This window comes from Rhododendron vialii, chromosome 12a (assembly GCF_030253575.1).
Source record: "Rhododendron vialii isolate Sample 1 chromosome 12a, ASM3025357v1".
NCBI classification, from domain to species: Eukaryota; Viridiplantae; Streptophyta; class Magnoliopsida; order Ericales; family Ericaceae; genus Rhododendron; species Rhododendron vialii.
The window spans coordinates 21713130-21731295 of record NC_080568.1 but is presented as its reverse complement, the minus strand read 5'-3'; the positions used below and the strand labels follow the sequence as shown (position 1 = coordinate 21731295).

General features: G+C 37.4%; 2 protein-coding genes across 3 annotated transcripts; both read right to left on the bottom strand.

The window, feature by feature from the left end:
- Nucleotides 1–200: 200 nt before the first annotated feature.
- LOC131309751 (CBBY-like protein) lies at nucleotides 201–4416 on the bottom strand. Of its 2 annotated transcripts, none has more exons than XM_058336355.1 (7): nucleotides 3952–4416; nucleotides 2861–3292; nucleotides 2258–2324; nucleotides 1724–1819; nucleotides 1450–1496; nucleotides 1198–1278; nucleotides 201–650 (listed from the first exon to the last, which is right to left on the bottom strand). In XM_058336355.1, the coding sequence occupies exons 2-7, from the start codon at nucleotides 2971–2973 to the stop codon at nucleotides 527–529; spliced, it is 528 nt and encodes a 175-aa protein (XP_058192338.1). In that variant the 5' UTR covers nucleotides 2974–3292; nucleotides 3952–4416; the 3' UTR covers nucleotides 201–526. The 2 variants fall into 2 exon arrangements, with proteins under 2 accessions (XP_058192338.1, XP_058192339.1); XM_058336356.1 differs by having other exon boundaries at nucleotides 2924–3292; nucleotides 3952–4414.
- Nucleotides 4417–9386: 4970 nt separating this feature from the next.
- On the bottom strand, nucleotides 9387–13998 carry LOC131309748 (1,4-dihydroxy-2-naphthoyl-CoA synthase, peroxisomal). Its single transcript, XM_058336352.1, has 9 exons — nucleotides 13616–13998; nucleotides 11953–12075; nucleotides 11507–11608; nucleotides 11286–11324; nucleotides 11094–11192; nucleotides 10507–10554; nucleotides 10292–10387; nucleotides 10055–10177; nucleotides 9387–9781 (listed from the first exon to the last, which is right to left on the bottom strand). Exons 1-9 carry the CDS (start codon nucleotides 13874–13876, stop codon nucleotides 9665–9667), a joined length of 1008 nt encoding a protein of 335 aa, XP_058192335.1. The 5' UTR covers nucleotides 13877–13998; the 3' UTR covers nucleotides 9387–9664.
- Nucleotides 13999–18166: the final 4168 nt, after the last annotated feature.

The window sequence follows — 18166 nt, the reverse complement described above, 5'->3', positions numbered from 1 at the left end:
ATTCGATAGTAAACAAATTTGACGTACATAATGTTGTTATTGCAGAAAATTGAGAGTGGACAGAGCTATATGGATCATTTTATATATTTACCATTAGTAGGTTTTATTGTGAGACCCGCTTAAACGGTGATGGATTTTTATTTTTTGCGAGTATGCATCACATTCAATTGTAAACAAATTCGACTTACGTAATGTTGTTATTGCTGAAAATTGAGAGTGGAGAGAGTTATATTCAACAGTACCAAGATGCATATGCATCTAACTGCGTATCCGTATGGACAACATGTAAAAATTATCTACATTGATGGGGTTCCAAGAGGCCTCTAACCACAACTGAGAAGCCACAATCCATGGCATCTCTAGGGCTAAGACAGAAAAAAATGTCAGCAAATTTTGTATCCATCGGAAACAGATTATATGGTATTCCAAGAAGCATTTGAAATGCTTTTAACATGCATATTAGGAGGGAAAACAATTGAAAACCACATCGAATATGCTTCTGGGAGGATGTCCTTCCAAATGATGGCTAGCTAATGTACTGCTTCTCAAGAAGGCTTCCACAAAATGCCAGGTCAAACCGTTCCTCGGGAGGATCTCCGATACAATCAAAAACTGCATCTGCATTTACGAAATCCTCCTCAGCGGTGTACCTGCAGCCAGCAATTAGTCCATTGGTGAACGTAATTTTAAGTTGCAAGAGAAGTATAATTATGAAGACGATATATACCCGAAGGCTAGTTGCTAAGATGGGTGTCCTAAATTGAAATACGTTTTTCTCAAGCTGCTAAGATTTGCCTTCTGTGTTTTGGTTCTTATTTTGTGTGGCAAGTGTTTCTAGTCCTTGTGACAGGGATTTACCTCTGTTTCTCTCTTGTCTACCCTAGTAGTCTCCGATCATCTCTCTAATATCCATCTTGTAGTTGATAAAATTTACTGATCGGAAAAACTATATCAATAATGACAGATTACATGAATTCTAAGGCGTCAAGAAATAGTGAAAATGCAGCAAAAATATATGTGAAGCCAGTGCTAACGAAGAAGGCTGAAAAGTCACTGGCAGGTAGAAGTCACATAATGTGTGTGCGTTAGAGGGGGCATAATCACGAGCGTGAAAGCATCTTCAAAAATATATCTCAAACTACTAAAATTCCCAATAGAAGTTGAGAGCGGAATCCTAGATCAAGAAAGGAAACGTACCCACTCTTTGTGACAATACACTTCATTCCAGCAGCTTTGGCTGCTGCAAGACCAATGGCACTGTCTTCTACCACTACACAACTGGAATAAAACAATGAAGAGTATGTCACCTTTCCAAAGACATGCAAAAGTTATGAATAGCAAACCGAAACATAACTGGTTTTATAAAATCTGAATGTTGCTCAATTTTTTTTCGGAATTTGGATATGAGTTCAATTCTTTTTGTCTTTTGACCATGTTATCTGACCATACCTTGAGGGTTCAACACCCAGGGTGGTAGCTGCCAGTACATAAATTGCCTGCAAGGAAGAAATTTCTTAGTTCAGTTGCTTATAGAACCAGGTCTAATTAAAGATGAAATTGAAGAGATCAATGCGCTAGAAAAGACATTACCATCCCCAGAGATACACCAAAATTTGGGAAGTGATGGTAATTGATACTCGAACCGTATTGGACTTTTGCCTTTAAATGTACAAAATGCAATATCTGACAGAGACAATACGACCATGATGCATGAGGAATTTACCGGATCAGGCTTTTTGCGAGGAACCACGTCTCCTGCAAATATCGTGATCTTTTCTGCTCGGTCAGGCCCAAGTAAGCACGAAACTATTGCAGAGACCTGAAATCAGATTACACGATTTCGTTGTCAATAACGAATACAAGTAGGTTTGAATTCACTTCATACAACTTAGTTGTGAAAATAAGATGCTAACAGCCAGCAGCATAATGGAATATTTCTGCTCGACTTGTTGAGTTGACAATGTACTATATATGCACAGTTATGCATACGAAAGGCTGTTAGAGAAGACTACTTGGGTTCAAATGGGACCTCATTTTTTTCCTTGGTTGCACCGTCTCCAGTCCATAACGATGGTTTTAAGTGAATATTCCTCATGCAAGAGGCAAGTCCCAAGATAGTGTGAAATCAGGAGAATTGCACCATTTTTGGGTCTAAAATGTTCCCTTTAGCATATACCAATTTCGCTTAAGAACGCGCACAAAATTGCATACACTACGGGTTCACAAATTGAGAAACATAGAACCTGATGATGCATACTGCCTTCTCATTGGAGGTGCTGCACACAGCAACTTTAACTCCTTTTGCCAAAGCCTGGTCGATCAACCTGGAAAATATGAATATTCAAACTCAGAAAACCAAATATTTTGTATTACATAATTTTATTTCAGGTCAGACCTTTTATCTACTTCCAAAGTACTATTGAGCAGAGAAAACAAAAACTACATGACCTCAGATCACTTACATTCCACATCACCGAAAGTCCAGGGCCAAAACTCTATTAAAAAAAACTCTCTGAGTGGTTTAATCATTCGAAGTTCAAAAATCTCAACGATTTCAGGTGCTAATATACATCAGTTGCGCACTTAGCCAAGAAACATGTGGTATTGATATCAAGAAAGTTTCAACAGCGCTAACTAGCCTACTTTATCTCAACTTCAGACCAACATTTCGCTTTCCATTTGAGTAATAAATATTCCCCCGTATATTCATAGTAGTTTTCGAATGTGTAATAGCTGCATGTCCTATTTTCATACTGGTTAGTACTTTCAAGAAAGCCCGTCTTTTTGAGCTTGCACTTCATGAAGTCAACAAATAGAAACATTGCGATGATAAGAAAGAAGATGAATAAATTAGACTTGCAATTGTAGCTGGGCATCACACTTCAAATGTAACCGATCGAAGAAAAGATCGATAGCAACTGACTTGGCAACACCTGGTCGGAGAGGCAACAGCTTTTTCTCAATAAGGGCCATGAACTACAACTCCGTCTTTCGCTTGTGAAGGGAAGCGATAAATTGCTTTCTTTCCTCTTCGCCCTTCGGAGCTTTCTCTGGCCAACCAGTCTTGTTAAAGTAGGCTGTCTGTCATCCTATGAAGAAAGACACCGAGGTATGATTCAAATAAAAGATGCTCAAGGCGTCTCTACATTATTTCATTGAATTTTATGTTTATCTGCAATACTCACAGTAGGTTGGCAGTTTTTTTCAGGAGGCGGCATTACCTTTCTTTTCCTCCCCCGATTTTCAGCAACTCCCCGTACAAATCCACATCCCAGGTAACACCCAATTCCTTCTGCAAAAACAATTTTATTTCATAATCAAATAATGCAACTGATCAAACAAACAAAGAATTCCATGTGAAATATATACACTGCATGTTGCAGGATTAAATCAACCCCAATTCAGGAAACAAGGAAAAACTCATTTGAGGCACGAAAAGAATACTAAATTTCCCTTGAACAAGCAAAAGAAAATAAACCCCCCTTGTACGTGTGAAGTGTGGAGCTATACCGTGTTGTACACCAGCCATACATGTCCAGTCAAATAACAAAAAAGTAAGTTTTGGTATTTTCTACAGCAATTTTGCTATGAACATACACACTCGCTCACAAGACATGTGGGGTCCACACACTGCGCATTGCATATCTAGTGTGCATGGCTATATTGCAATCACATGGCAGTCTTTGGATTCCACTTCATCATCGCGAAACAAATGCAGTATACGATGTGGATGCGAAATGCAGTGGTGGGTGAAGTATGCATTCCCAAGATTCTGTGTAAGGATTTCAAAAATTCTTAACAAACCCAGTTCCGGTATCTCGGTAAGTTTCTAAAATATCAACAATAAATTCCACACCAAGAAGATCTTTATCAAACTCTCAATAAATAAAAAAGTCCTACGCGCAATACAAAGAAAAGAAAAGAAAAGATAGGGTTGTAGATAGTGTATACCTCAGCAAAAGTGTCGTTGAATGAAATCCGATGGCCGTCCTTCTCGGTATCAACGAGCACGCTGTCGCAGTCGAAGACTAAGGGAAGGAGGAGGAGAAGAAGAAGAAGCCGAAAAGCATTTGGTAAATCCACTTCTATAGCTCTTGCTTCCGGGCATTGTCGTTCTTGATGCCCTGTTTGTGCTTATTCTAGAAGAAGAAGAAAAAGATAAGGTCCTCCCATGGCGTCTGAGGATACACGCAGAGTAGTAGTAGTTCCTTGAGTGAGAGGTTGATGATGAAGGCGTTGTTGAAGGGCAGATTACTGTACTTGACGCCATCTCTCTCTCTCTCTCTCTCTCTCTCTCTGTGATTACGGTTTCATTTGGGGGGAAGAGAGGAGCAGAGAAACATAACGACCAGACTTATCCACTGCCGAGCCACAAAATCCTAACCTGCTTTAATGTAGCAGTGGTTATTGGCAGGGGTGTCTATTGTCAAATAGTCGGATTGTCAAAAAACGAATATGGATCCACTCTAGTCCAGCTATAATATCTCACCGTGCTAAACATTTCCCGCTCAATGTCTTGTTGTCCGTCTTGGTAATCAATTTTTCGGAACATTGTAATGACCCCAATAATTATAATGTACAGGTAGCAATTTGTGGAAAAAACGTATGCGTTCTTAGCATGTCATTCACACACGGTAACTAACAACTTGTCAATAGAAACTTTTTTTGCTACAAGAACTCTACTCGCCAGCCAATTAACAACTTATTCACTATTAGAAATAACTTAATGTTTCTCAATAACTTATTCACTATCGAAAACACCTAACAACTTGATTGCTACAAATTTTTTCTCATAATTTATTCGCTGCCGAAAACACCCTGAACACGAATTTTAACAAGATCGTAATGCTGGGAATAAAACTTTAAAATAAGTTTTGTTTGGAGATGCACATAAGTTTACATACTACATTGCACTCCAAACACAATTGTCCGAGAGTTGTGTTCATTGACAATTTGCTTTGATAGCGTGATTTTGACATAAAACTTCAGTTGGTCTTTTAAAAATGAGAGTGACTTTTTATTGAAGGAATGTGATTTACATGAACTTGCGTCTCAGAGTTTCTACCATTTTCCCAATCCTCGTCAAAAGAAAAAAATAAAAAATAAAAACTTCCTCTATCCTAATTCTTTAGTTCTTTTTTGAAATTCGTATCATTTTTTAATTGATTATATTTTGCAATAATCTTTTCGTTAATTTTGATAACATCGTTAAAAATAATTTATTGAGATTTATCAAACAAGATCTATATTGCATATAAATAGTATTACCAATTAAAAGTTATACTTAATTAGTTTTCTATGTAGTTGAGATAGGATGAAAAACAAAAAAACGGAGACGGAAGGGAGTAGTATCTTCTCAATTGCATTTTACTTGGGTGAGCATAGATTGTGCCAAGAATAGAGGAATGTTCCAAGCCGATAATGACATTCATTCCAAGCTCGTGTCTTCGAAACGTGCGTTTGACTTTGCCTTGACTTGAACTAACCTCGCGCCCAAAGAATGCGAGTTTTTGGAGAATTATACGTCGTCCTGTTTTTCGATATGTGAACCCAATCGAAATTTACTTGGATATTTTGAGAGAGTTCTGGATTGGAGCTACGAAAATGAAGAGATTCTTCCAGCCAATCCAAAAGGAAGGATCATCATTCAAGAAACCCACTCTCAATCATGCTCAAAACCCAGAAGCCTCAGATGATGACAACAACAAGAAGAAGAAGGAGCCATTGAAGTTTTGTACCTTAAAATTGCACGGGGAGCGAAGCGTAACCGCTGAACTTAACTGTTTGTCGGACCCGGCCCCCGGGTAGGGGTACCCTTCATTGACTTGGGTATATGTAGCTTCGCACGCCGCTACTAAAATAAGGATCGTGTGCCCAGCTCCGGTTCGAAGGGCAAATCATTTAATATCAGTAACATAGGGCTTTAATTAGCTTTTCTGATAGGAGTAATTCACAGTAAACCACTCACGTCTCCCAGACTAATCTAAGACTATGCTAAACTTCTACGCATCTACTTTAGTAAACTGAGGGAATTTTGTTCCAAACTTGTGTATTTGGTACCCATATATATAACTTCAGAAGGGATAATAGGTTTAGTATGTAATACTTTCATTCTAGAACTATAAAAAAACAGTCCTTATGCCGACCCCGACGACGTAATGAAGAAATTATAGTTAATTCCTAGATCATGCTCAAACAGTTGTGGCAAGTAGTAATTCGTGATGCGTTTTGTATAGGTACTAGTGCCTTGGGCTAGCTCGGTGCCACGTCAAGTTAGACGCATCCTTTTTGGTGAGTTGCGCATACTTTAGTTACATGTATTTTCTGAAATTTTGAAATGAGATGCCATTACTTGATTTTGCTGGAAAATATGGAATTTGAACCTCCTACTTGGTTTAATTGATGTTAATGCATGCGATGACTGGTTTATAAATCTTTTGAGTTTAAGTTAAATTAGACCATGGCAATATGTTTTGGAAACTTGAACTTTACTGGTTGCTAGTACATGCTTGTGATAATATGATTCACCCGAACGGTGTCCCGAGCGCTAGGGGATGGGTAAAGATACTAGCGGCGTGAAGTAATAAGGTAGGAGATGCAGCCAGGCATCACCGAGTAATGATATCTTACCACTCTTCAATGGGGTCGCTCCCCAACCGACTGGCAAAAATACCGTTGAATGCTATTATCGCTCAAAAGTGCAAAAGTTGAAAAATAAATGAAATGAAAAGGGTCCATCTCTTGGACCGAAGAAATGAGCTTTCGGACAAAAATGCTTGTACTAGATGGTCAACAAAATATTTGAATTGTTGCTTTGAACTGTTTTATAATGTGGGGTATTTCCATGGTCAAACATGTAACTTTCGTATACGTTTCTCACCCGAGCTTCGGCTTATGAAAACCTTTTACAATTTTTCAGGTTAAGGTAGATGGCAAATTGTGGACTGAATCGGGTGCTAGAATAACCGTGGAGAATCGTGTATAGCCTAATGGTTTGTAATTATTATACTTGTACACTTAGAAGTTCTGGGATTATGTTATTTATTCTACGCTTCCGCATACTTTGCTTATATGGTTTAAAATGACAATGATGTGAGAAATCCCTAAACTAGATTATGAGCAGGCCTTCGACGGCTTAACACCCGCTTGGCCGGTCACGACTTCCAAGGTAGGTTTTGTGTCGTGACAGAAGTGGTATCAGAGCATTAGTTTATGGATTTCTTAAAACCCAGAGCTTTAGGAGTCTAGCTTCACAGTTTGATTACACAACTTTATGTACCTTATGTGTTTTGTCTGTTCTATCTTGAAGTTGATCTCACATTTAAAATAGTGTCTAGAGATAGACAAGAATTAATGTCAAACTACCTTGTGGTCTAAATGGCACTGAGGAAATCCTTTTGGACACTGAATGACATCGTGCCTTTGTTTAGTAATGATCTCAGACCCAACACTCTTTATGGAAGGATGCTCTAGTGAATATGGGTGATGTGAAACGTTAAAATGTGGTCACAAACTACACAAGAAGCAAAGAATAGATTGTGTGAAATTATGAAATGCGAGTCCTAGAAAGCAATCAACGTTAAGACTTTATTTTATATCTAACGGAAAGGGTGAGGTAGGATGCTAAATTCTTATGTGAGACGACCTGATCAGTTAACTATATCTTTAAAAAAAAAAGGGAGAAAAAGGGAGAAGAAACGACTTGGGAGAAAGATAATCAGAGTGCGCAGTGGAAGTGTGGCTATCAAGTGTACCTTTCCAAGAATCTAGAGCTATAAGATCATACTCTTTATAGATGAATCCTATTTGCTTGACTCTCATTGTGTCAACATTGTTAGCAAGTCTTCTTGACATAAGACAATTTTATTCAATCTATTTGGGACATACAATACTCTTTATTGATGAATCTCATTTGTTGCGCTGTTTCAGTTCTTTCTTTGTGTTTCTTTTGTGATCAAATATGAACTTGATGGGCATATTTCGAATCAGTATTGCCTATTTCTTAGCATTGTTTCTCTACTGAACTTCATATAATTGAGCGTGAACCAAATGAATCTGAATCGTATTCATCGCCTCCGTCTTCTTGAAAGTAACTATCCCTACTGCTGTCCTTCATTCTTAAACGAAATAGGAGAATTGTTCCATCAATTGTTTGAACTCCAATAATTGCTTGTAGCTCTCACATTGCAAGATGAAAGCTATCAATCTCTGATTGTCCTATACAGCCCTTGAGCACTGATTATTGTTCTCCAAATTATTTTTCTGTCTATATCAGATGACTAGTCTTGGATATTTGGTTGAAATGCGTTAGGCTGACGGAATTTCAAGAAAAATATCTAGATTAGTCTCTAAATTCTCAACAAATTCCATTTTCAACTTCTTTTGAACTATGTTGTGAAACTTTGATTCTATTGCTTCATGTGATATTCTTTTGAACTCTATTGTGGAACTTTGATTCAATTAGTCCTTACGGTATTCTTTCGAGCCTTTGTACAATTTTGTTTCGTTTGCTTCTTGTAAATCCTAATGGTGAAATCTCAGAAATTCTTTTGTCCTGTCCTTATCGTATATTCTATCGTAAATTGAGGCTTATAATCAGTCAGTGAATAATCAGCAAATAATTTACTTAAAACGCGATAGGGGTTTCGCTTGTGTGAAAATTTTAGGGGTTCGAGTGCTGCGTATGCGAGAGGAGAAAAAGATGCTATAAAAAGGTGAGAGAGAGTGGCCGAAGTGGTGTCGATCGAGTTGGTCGGCAGCCATGGCCGCCGTTCCTCGGTGCTGTACGCGTGCGTGTGCGAGTGTTGCAAGAGTTTTGCTCCAGTTCTATTTCCTCAGTCAAAAACAGATACATAAGCCCTATTACTAACCATAAAATAGATTAATGAGTGAGAATGATAAATAGATTAATGGGTTAGAAGGATTACCAAAAAGGGCTTAGAAATCCTTCGGTGAAAACAAACGGAACGGGTAGGCGGCCCGACGGTGGATTCTCGGCAAAAAAAAAGACTAGGCAGGAGTCTCTCTCGTTTTTGTTTTGTTCTCTAATTTAATAATTACCCAATACACATATATATACTTCGGTGGAACATGGAGGTACAACATGAAAATAAGACACCTGTTACTATCCCCATGACTCAGCAAATTAAATTTCATGTCCCGTTAACGCGAACTAGACCAAACGTGTTTGGATTTCAGTCTCCGAAAAATCCCAAAAATGCAACACAGACTAATAATAATTTAAGGGTCATTGTGGCGGTGTCGGATTTTTAAGGTAAAATCCCATCGTTGCGTAACTCATACAGTGAGTTGGGTTACTATTCGGACCACGTGATTAAACTACTACTTTTTGTTTTTTTAGAAAAGGCAGGATTTCACATTCGCTCTGCCACAGAAAAACAAAAACAAGGCTTCTATTAAGAATAATTATTTATCAGCCCTTACATCAGTAACATCACTCAAAACAAGAGGGGTTGTTCTTCCCAGCAAGAGCAAATTACATGTCCATTAATAGAGCACGCGGATAGACACATAGGTTACCAGAGAACAGAGAGAACGATTTCTGCATCTGCTTTTGTTTTCCAGGCCTAAACAAATTTGAGACTCGATCACCTAGTCTTGGAAGTCACAAGGTTGATAAAAATTTGAGAGAAATCAACGAACATTAGGGTCGTCTAGGGAATTTTGAGAAATCCGGTCGTCTATGTTCCATGTATGCTGTCTTCCCCTCATTGCCCTCCTCAGTTCCATAAAATAACAGAGTGGCATTTCCTCCAAGTTCCTGCCCAGCAAATGAGCAATCCAGAACTAATGTGAGTATATATACCTTTGTGTACAGTAATGTATGGTTCTGAAATTGCTGGCTTCTTCAGTCATTGTTTTCTGAGCAACAATGCTACAGAGACCGATAAAGTGCACAGAAAATGAGATTTCAGATTCATCCCGAGTGAGACTCACGCTGAACCACTCTGCAATTCTTTCCTCTTTTAAGTTTTAACAACTCTATAAAACATAATTGTAATGGTCATACTAACGAGGTTGGCGATAATAGTACCTGGAGTCCAGCATGCCCATCATCAACTGCATTAAGAGCAGATTTCAGCACCCGAATCGCAGTTGGGCTGTTTCGTAAGATCTCTCGACACCACTTAACTGTTTCTTTTTCTAACTTCTCTACCTATACAGAAATAAATGAAAATCAATTGCTTCAAAACTATTGGCTGAATGTGCAAGCGTGCGAATGCTCTAGATCTAAATTGAAATAGTCGCACTGGGTGCAATATGAACTTACTGGGACAACTGTGTTGACAAGTCCCATTCGCTCTGCTTCTGAAGCAGTATAAAACCTTGCCAAAAACCACATTTCACGCGCCTTTTTAGGCCCAACCTATCTAACAAGAGTTGAAATTTATAATGAAAATGCAAACTTAGATGAAAACCTCAAAGTTGATTACCTAACAACTACAGCTTTAGCACAAAATAAAGCATTTCTACTCTGAAACTTACCAGCCGGGACATAATGGAACTTCCATAGCCAGCATCGAAGCTTCCAACCTGCAATATGAGGGGACAATATTTTTTAATCCAGTTTCACAGCAGTAGTCAGCAGAAATTTTTTTTGTTCCTCCTGTGTCCTAGACTCTCCTCTTTAATACTACAAAAAAAAAATCCTAACAAAAGGAGAAAAAGGCGTGCACTGAAACAGTATTGCTGTAGCTATATAACTTGTTTATGCTTGGCCAGGGATTTATGTCCAGAAAGCTGAAGGCTTGTTCGATCTCCCAACAGAGATAAATCAGACTGATCTCCCAACAGAGATAAATCAGACTGTCAATCGCCTCAAAGTTTCAAATCACTACTAGTATATGCTGAGTCGCTGACTAAACATCAAGTGGTACGATATAGGCAAAATGAACAAAAAAATGCCAATTTTACTGCATTTAATACAGTTTACGAGGAAATGAAACATAATTAACCATGTGTATAGGAATCATGCCATTCTTAATGAGTTAAAGCACATTTGTCAAACTACTGATTTTAGTTTACCAAATACCAATAGAAATATCGATATCCATGCAAGATAAACAATGCACCTTTGGACCCGTTTGACCAAAAATAGCATTATCTGCTGCAATTGTTAGATCACAAACCATATGCAAGACATGTCCTCCCCCAACAGCATAACCTGCAACCTTGATTCAAGAAAAAATATATGATGTAGGATGTAAACAAATTACAAACTGAAGTAATAACATTAACATAACAAAGTGGGAGAGAGAGGTTACCATAGCAATAACAGGTTTTGGAAGACGCCGAATCTGCACCTGAGAAAGCAGAAATAGCATAAACATGCATACAGATGATTTATAAGTTCAGTTTCCATTAGATGTGTCAGCTCCTTTTGAGTAAGAGGAGAGCAGCATGCAAATGATTTACGAGTTCAAACCCATAAATGTTGGATCAAAACAAAAACCCATAAAATGTATCGGAGAAAAAACTATGTTACCTGTAAATCTAGAACATTAAGGCGACCAAAGTTCTCATAATCAGCATAGCCGTCTTTGTTTCTCAATGCCTGGTCCCCACCACTACAAAATGCTTCCGTTCCCTTCAACAGTAACCAAAATTATGTCAAGGTTCCCCCGGGATAAGCAATTAGTCAAGGAAAGTCCAGAGGCAAATCCCCATGTTAGAAGGTCGGCATAAACTTGTGAACTGCATCTTTTGAGCTACGAGCCACTCCCTCTCTCGACTCTCAGACACGCACACCTAAGTAATTCCTACATGTTTATTTGGAGTGTACATTTTTGAGATGCTGAATTAGACGGTTGATTACCTCAACATTATGCATATCATTATCATCTGATAAATAAAACAAATTGATGAAATCTAAACGACTCCAGGTCTGCTTTGTGGATTTCCAAGTCAAACTCATGAATACGTAAAACTTACCTTTCCAGTAAGAATGATGACTCCGACTGAACTATCATCTCTGGCATCGTTGAATGCTATTATAAGCTCCTTCACTGTATGTGGTCGGAAAGCATTTCTGCGCTCTGGTCTGTTTATTGTGATCTACAAGAGAATGAAATAGAAATCAAACTGTCTAAATTGGATGCACGTATATGCACTCTTGGCTGTGGCATACGGCATCCGCTTCAAACATAAATCAACGGATGTTCACTGGTAATAGACAAAGCAAGCAGCCGATTTTTTAACAAGATAAAAAAGAATATGTACCCTACAAGCTACAATACACGCGCGGTATATGATATCCATCCCATAACATCCACCACAAAGAGGCGCAACATTTTGAACCAAATACAGGCAGGGGCGGATGCAACAAGGGGCACGTGGGGTCACGTGCCCCCACACCAATCAGAGTTTTTTTTTTTTTTTTTTGTACTAGCTATCCTCTCGGATTTCAAAGAGGAATTGTTCCACGACATGCTAACAAGATGTACGGGTTAGCTTGAGTGCACCTCGATTGATTCTAGGGTACTGAAGTTTAATGACCGGATAAACCTTCTAGTGGCCCCAAGAGTTTGGAATGTTTGGCCTCTGCAAAATTCGAACATGCGATCTCATGAAGCACAAACATTATTAAACTTTCTCATTCCCATTTGGCCAAACCCGTTGGAGTGGTCTTTTGATACATTACATATTGGCTACTACACCTTGAAATTGGAGCTTTGATTTTGATCTCGAGTTAGGAATTCTTGTTAACTAAATTAGGAGTACCTTTTATTGACAAACAAATCACGACTTTCTATATTGAAAAAATTAGGGCTTTTCCCGTTTCGCTAAGGTTCTTATTTTTTAAGTAATTATTTTTTTACTTTACGAGACATGTCATTCTCTCACAATATCACCTTAAATTCAAAAAGTAAGTATTTATTTGAAAAGAAAGTACTTATTTTTGTTAGTAAAACACCCCCTTAATGTATTTTGTAGCCTCATTTGTAAGATTTTGTACTTCGTCACTGGTAAGATTTTTCGTCTCACTAGGTAGTATTTGATTTTTATCTTATTTGTGTAAAGTCAAGGAGAACTATTTTTTTATTTTTTTTATTGAAAACATGGAGAAATACCTGAAAGGTATATATATTGTAGAACCATTTTGTAAACATACATATTATATAATTTTAGTTGATACTGAATATTTAAGCTTTGTGTCATTTGTATTAAAAAAAAAATTCTTAAAGATTACAAAACAATATGTGCCTCTGCAGTTGTGATTTCCTAGTTCCGCCACTGAATACAGGCATAACACTTCACTATAAAGAGACGTGACATTTTACCCAATAGGCATTAACACCTATACAGGTCCACCGTCCACATCCCTAACCATAAAAACGCATAACATTTACCAAATTTACCAAAAAAAAGTCGTAACATTTCACGTAAGGAGGCGTGACATTCATCAAACGTGGGCATAACATTTTTCAAACGTTATTTCCAAAAAAAAAAAAAAACATTTCCCAAACATAGGTGGGATGTATTGGAAGCATTTCCCAAATTTCAGCCACTTCATACCAAAATTTCCCAAAAATAAAAACAAAAACAAATCAACTGCTTTCACACCAACGAAGCTCTAGATGACTTGATAACTGACCTTCGCAATGGCTTCTCCAACAGCTTTCTCGTAGATAATGTCCGTATACTCCTTACCACTGTCGTCACAAGCAACAGCTCTCCAAACAGGCTCGTGGGTCGGGACTTGTCCATGTATCCGGTGGTAGCTATCGTTGATTGAACCGCTACAATCACAGAACCCAATCGAACCGCCATTGCTCGAAGCCCAGCGAACCGGAGCAAGGTGGTTGGAAACGGAGGCCAGCCTTCTTCTCGGGGCGTTGGTGTCGGTCCCTGCCATGGATGGAGCCTGAGTGGTAGTATGGACTCGTGATTGTTTGGAATTTGGATTACGTTTTGTGATCCCAAAGGATAAGGGTATGCCGCGATTTTTCTTTCTTTTTTTGGTAGGCCATGGAGTACAATAAGCAACTTGAGAGACAAAGGAAGGAAAGCAAGGACCAAGGAGTGCAATTATGTTCCTGCACCCTTCCGTTTTCTTTCTAAACTTTAAAAAAAAATAATAATAATAATTTTAAATTCAAATATAATGAAAATAAAAAATAATATTTCAAGTTTTTTGCACTGTTTAAAATATCTCAATGAGATCTATCAAACAAGATTCATATTTGTAATACTCGCCCCGGATATTTCGGTATTTCAATTACTTTTAATTGAACTATGTGTTTTAGGGGTATAAATCGTAAATAATAGAACTTGCGAGGGTCCTGTGTGTGATTTATGATTGGAGCATAAGTTAGGACGTAATTCCGCTTGCATGTGATAAATTTTATTGTGCCATTATATAGCAAAATATACTAAGTATATTTATCTTTTTCCATACGTATCTGTTTTTCTACGTAGAGAGAGAGAGAGAGAGAGAGAGAGAGAGAGGGGGGCGGCAGAGGGAAGGAGAAGAAGGAAAAAATTAAGGTGCAGGGCTATTCTTCACGAAATTATTCAAAGTACCTAGAAAATTTGTTAATTTCTGGTATTTTTACTGAAGGTTCATTAGTATGTCTATTGTATCGTGTTAAATATTATTCACGGCACCTATAAAACTTGTTAATTTCTTGTATTTTTACTGAAGGTTCATTAGTGTGTCTATTGTATCGTGTTAAATTTTTAGAATTTTTTGAGAAGTATAGAAAAAAATAAAAATCATAAACCTAACTGTGGTCAGGATTTAATAGACAGCTTACAGAGCTGCGTCTTTTATTAATTTTTTTTTATAGTTAAGCGATCGTTCAGGTTATGGCTCCTTATGGGTTTTAAAGATTGATAAGTTGGGGATGTTTTAGTATTGAAATTACTAAAAAGTATTAAGTATTCGATTTTTAATGAATTTTCGAACACAGACTGTTCTGCTGGAAATTGTGCTTCGCTGCACAAAATTTCTGAGTTTGGGGATGATTTTGACTAGGTTCCTTTATTGTGAAAAATCTGAAAAAAATTAGGGATAAACTTTGAAATGTTGTTATGATCTCTACCAAATTTCAAGTTATTTTGTTGTATGGTCTAAGTTTGACTCATTTTACAAGTTGGTGTGTTCTTGCTGAGTTTTGTATTTGCTGCATTGACACATTTTGAAAAAATTGTCATATTTTTTAGCTCGGGTATCGGGTTTGCGCACGAGATTTTGATTCTAAAACTAGACTCGTATGTCTTTCGGAATATGTGAGAGTTGTGGCTTAGTTTGTAGCAAGTTATATCAGTTTTTGATTTGAAGTTGATAGACGTGCAGAATTTGTGATTTTGGACAGGTTACAGTGTAATTTCGGACGAGCATAACTTTGTCGTTTAGACTCCGTTTTTAACAAATTTTATATCAAAATTTATGTACCGGAAGTGTACTTTCTAATGGTGGTAGTTTCATGATCTTGTTTCAACACTAAAAAGAAGTCATAGGCAGAATACGACAAGCTGGTTGTAGATTTCAAACTAAATATAGGGGTGATGTGGTATTTGAGTGTTACGCTTGTTTAGGGATACTTATAAACTTTTAAGATGGACATGCTTGTATGCGTTAAGCATCGTTAACCTATTGTTAGTATTATAGATTATTTTCAGGAGTTGGTGGTAACATATAAGCGTTTAAAAAACTGATATGGTTAGCTTGTGACTAGGTAACAAGCCAGTCAATTGGAGAGGTTCCGAAACCGTAAGTTTGGCGTAACTCGATCGATACAAAGGTGAGTGTGTTTGATATGGTTCTTCTCCATATAATATTACTGTGGTGGCGGGTGTATATCTTGCTATTCGTGATTAGCTTTCGATAGAGTTATTTTTAATGAGATGTTGTAGTGAGGGGTATATATCATGCTATTGTTGTTTAACTTTGATATGTTGTGAATGTTTGCGTGTGAGGCACACCATGTCGTAAGCCATATCGTTCATTGGATGAATGTTGGGAGCATGGTGTGTGAGACATGGGATTTGGTTGTGATATGCATGTTTGATGAAAATGCATGCTGATGGGTGTTAATTGAACTGCCGAATGTTAGCGTGTGAGGCATACCATGTCGTATGTCATGCCAGCTAATTCTCGGTGGATGAGAGCATGGTATGTGGGACACCTTGTCTTGGGTACATGGGATGTGACAGACGTGCCACTACATGTGATGTGATTACATTCATATTGTTCTGCATTGATTATTATTGCTCAGTTGGGTGGATATGTTGGTTAAAACTGTTGTATACATTCTAGTATTTCAGTTACATTGGTGATGTGTATTCATATTGATATTCATTCGGGTATTGTCGTATTATGTTGAGCATTTCTATATCTCACACACTCTGGCTTTCCTTTTTGGTTTGTCAGGTAGCAAGTTGCTTAGAGTGGGTTTACTATCGATCGTCCTGTTGAAGCGTTTTGCTAGCGTCAGGTGGGGTTTTGGTTGCGTTGTTGTGGAGTGCCTTAGTTGGTGCAGAACTTAATTTGTAAGGAATTGTAACTAAGGATAGCTAAAGCTTTTAAATTGTATAGGTCGTAATTAAATTTGGTCGATGGCTGGTGTTCTATTTGAAGTTAGCCTTGGACATTGTGGATAGTCGAGTTTGTTGTAGATGGTTGATGAAGAAGTTGGTTTATTCAAGTTGTAAGTAAATCGTCGGTGGATGTGTTGAAGTATAGAATTTTTAAAGTACTATAATGCAGATGTTGTTTCTTGGTTGTACGATATCATGGTTGGTTGGTCAATCCATTGACTCATTTTTCTTATGTTATGTTAAAGTGTTAAGTCTTCCGCTGGATGTTTATTTCTGACAGGTTATGAGGTGTGATTTGGTCTTCTGTGTGGAATGTCACGTGATTGCGCCGACTCGGGCCCACTTTGGGTGCCTTTTGCAGGGTAGGGCGTGACAATATTGATAGAAAAATTATTTGCGTAAACACATAATTTTTGAGTTTAAAATTATATTCTTTTTCTAATAGTTCTTTTTTTAAGAAACCGGAATAGGGCCCACCCTTCTCAAAGAGTGAACATTATTATTATTATTTTTATTGGTTGAAATGGTATAAGTTTCACACCTACAATACATTTATTGATAAACATGACATCACAATTTCAACCAATAAAAAAGAGGGTGAACAAAATTAAATTCCACCAAGAAAGAGAGTAGCAAAGATTGTTATTATTTTCAAAAAGGACGCGGTTCCTATGCAGTTGATTGTAACGAAGCATGCAGTTGATTGTAACGAGGCATAATATATTTTCAAAAAACTCTTCAAGGAAGAGCTTAAAAAACTCTTTAAGGAAAAGAGGTAGAGTTTTGTTAAAATCTGAACCGTTAAAAACACTTTTAGATGGCTAAAATCATGCGGACAGCACTTTGCAGTCCAACAACAGACAGTAGAGAAGCCAAATTCTTTAAAAAAAATAAATTGCATACCTCAACTAATTGCGCAGCGGGTGCTGAAATTGACAGCTAAACAAATCTTTTTTTTTTCTATTCAAAATGATAACATATGGTATTTTATATTTCAAGACGAAGGACATTAAGAGAAATCTTCATCCTTAAACAATGGATGAAGAAGTCAAACAGGAAGGATGCAACAACTGGACAAATTAAGTGATCCCAATATTTAAAATATTTTGTCTCATGAGATTTGACCTTATAAAGCAAGCCCTTTAATTGTTGTTTCATGCCACTTAGCCAAATACTCATTTTTCATCCACATATTTCACAAATAGTCATATACTAGTAGTACTCAAACTGGACATAAATTTCAATTAAACACGTAAACTTGTGAAAAAATCTGGCGATAATATTAAAAAGTTAAGTGACAAACTTAGAAGAATTCACCTTCCACCAATTCAAAATGTCAAAGTTTGAAGTTTCTTTCTCACACAATTCTTCTAAGTACTTGTCCACCTCCGACTTACCTCCATCAGTTTCTCACACGGTTCTTATTGGATTGCAAAGATGTAGTTTTTCCACTTCCCTCTACAAATAGTTGCTCATTTGTTATGTCAATAGATGTTTTGCTTGAGGATGAGCTTTCTACATTGAACTTTTGATATTCATCATACATGCGCCTTAGTTCTGCTTTAACCTTTGTTATAAACCCTTCCATGATGGTAGATTCATA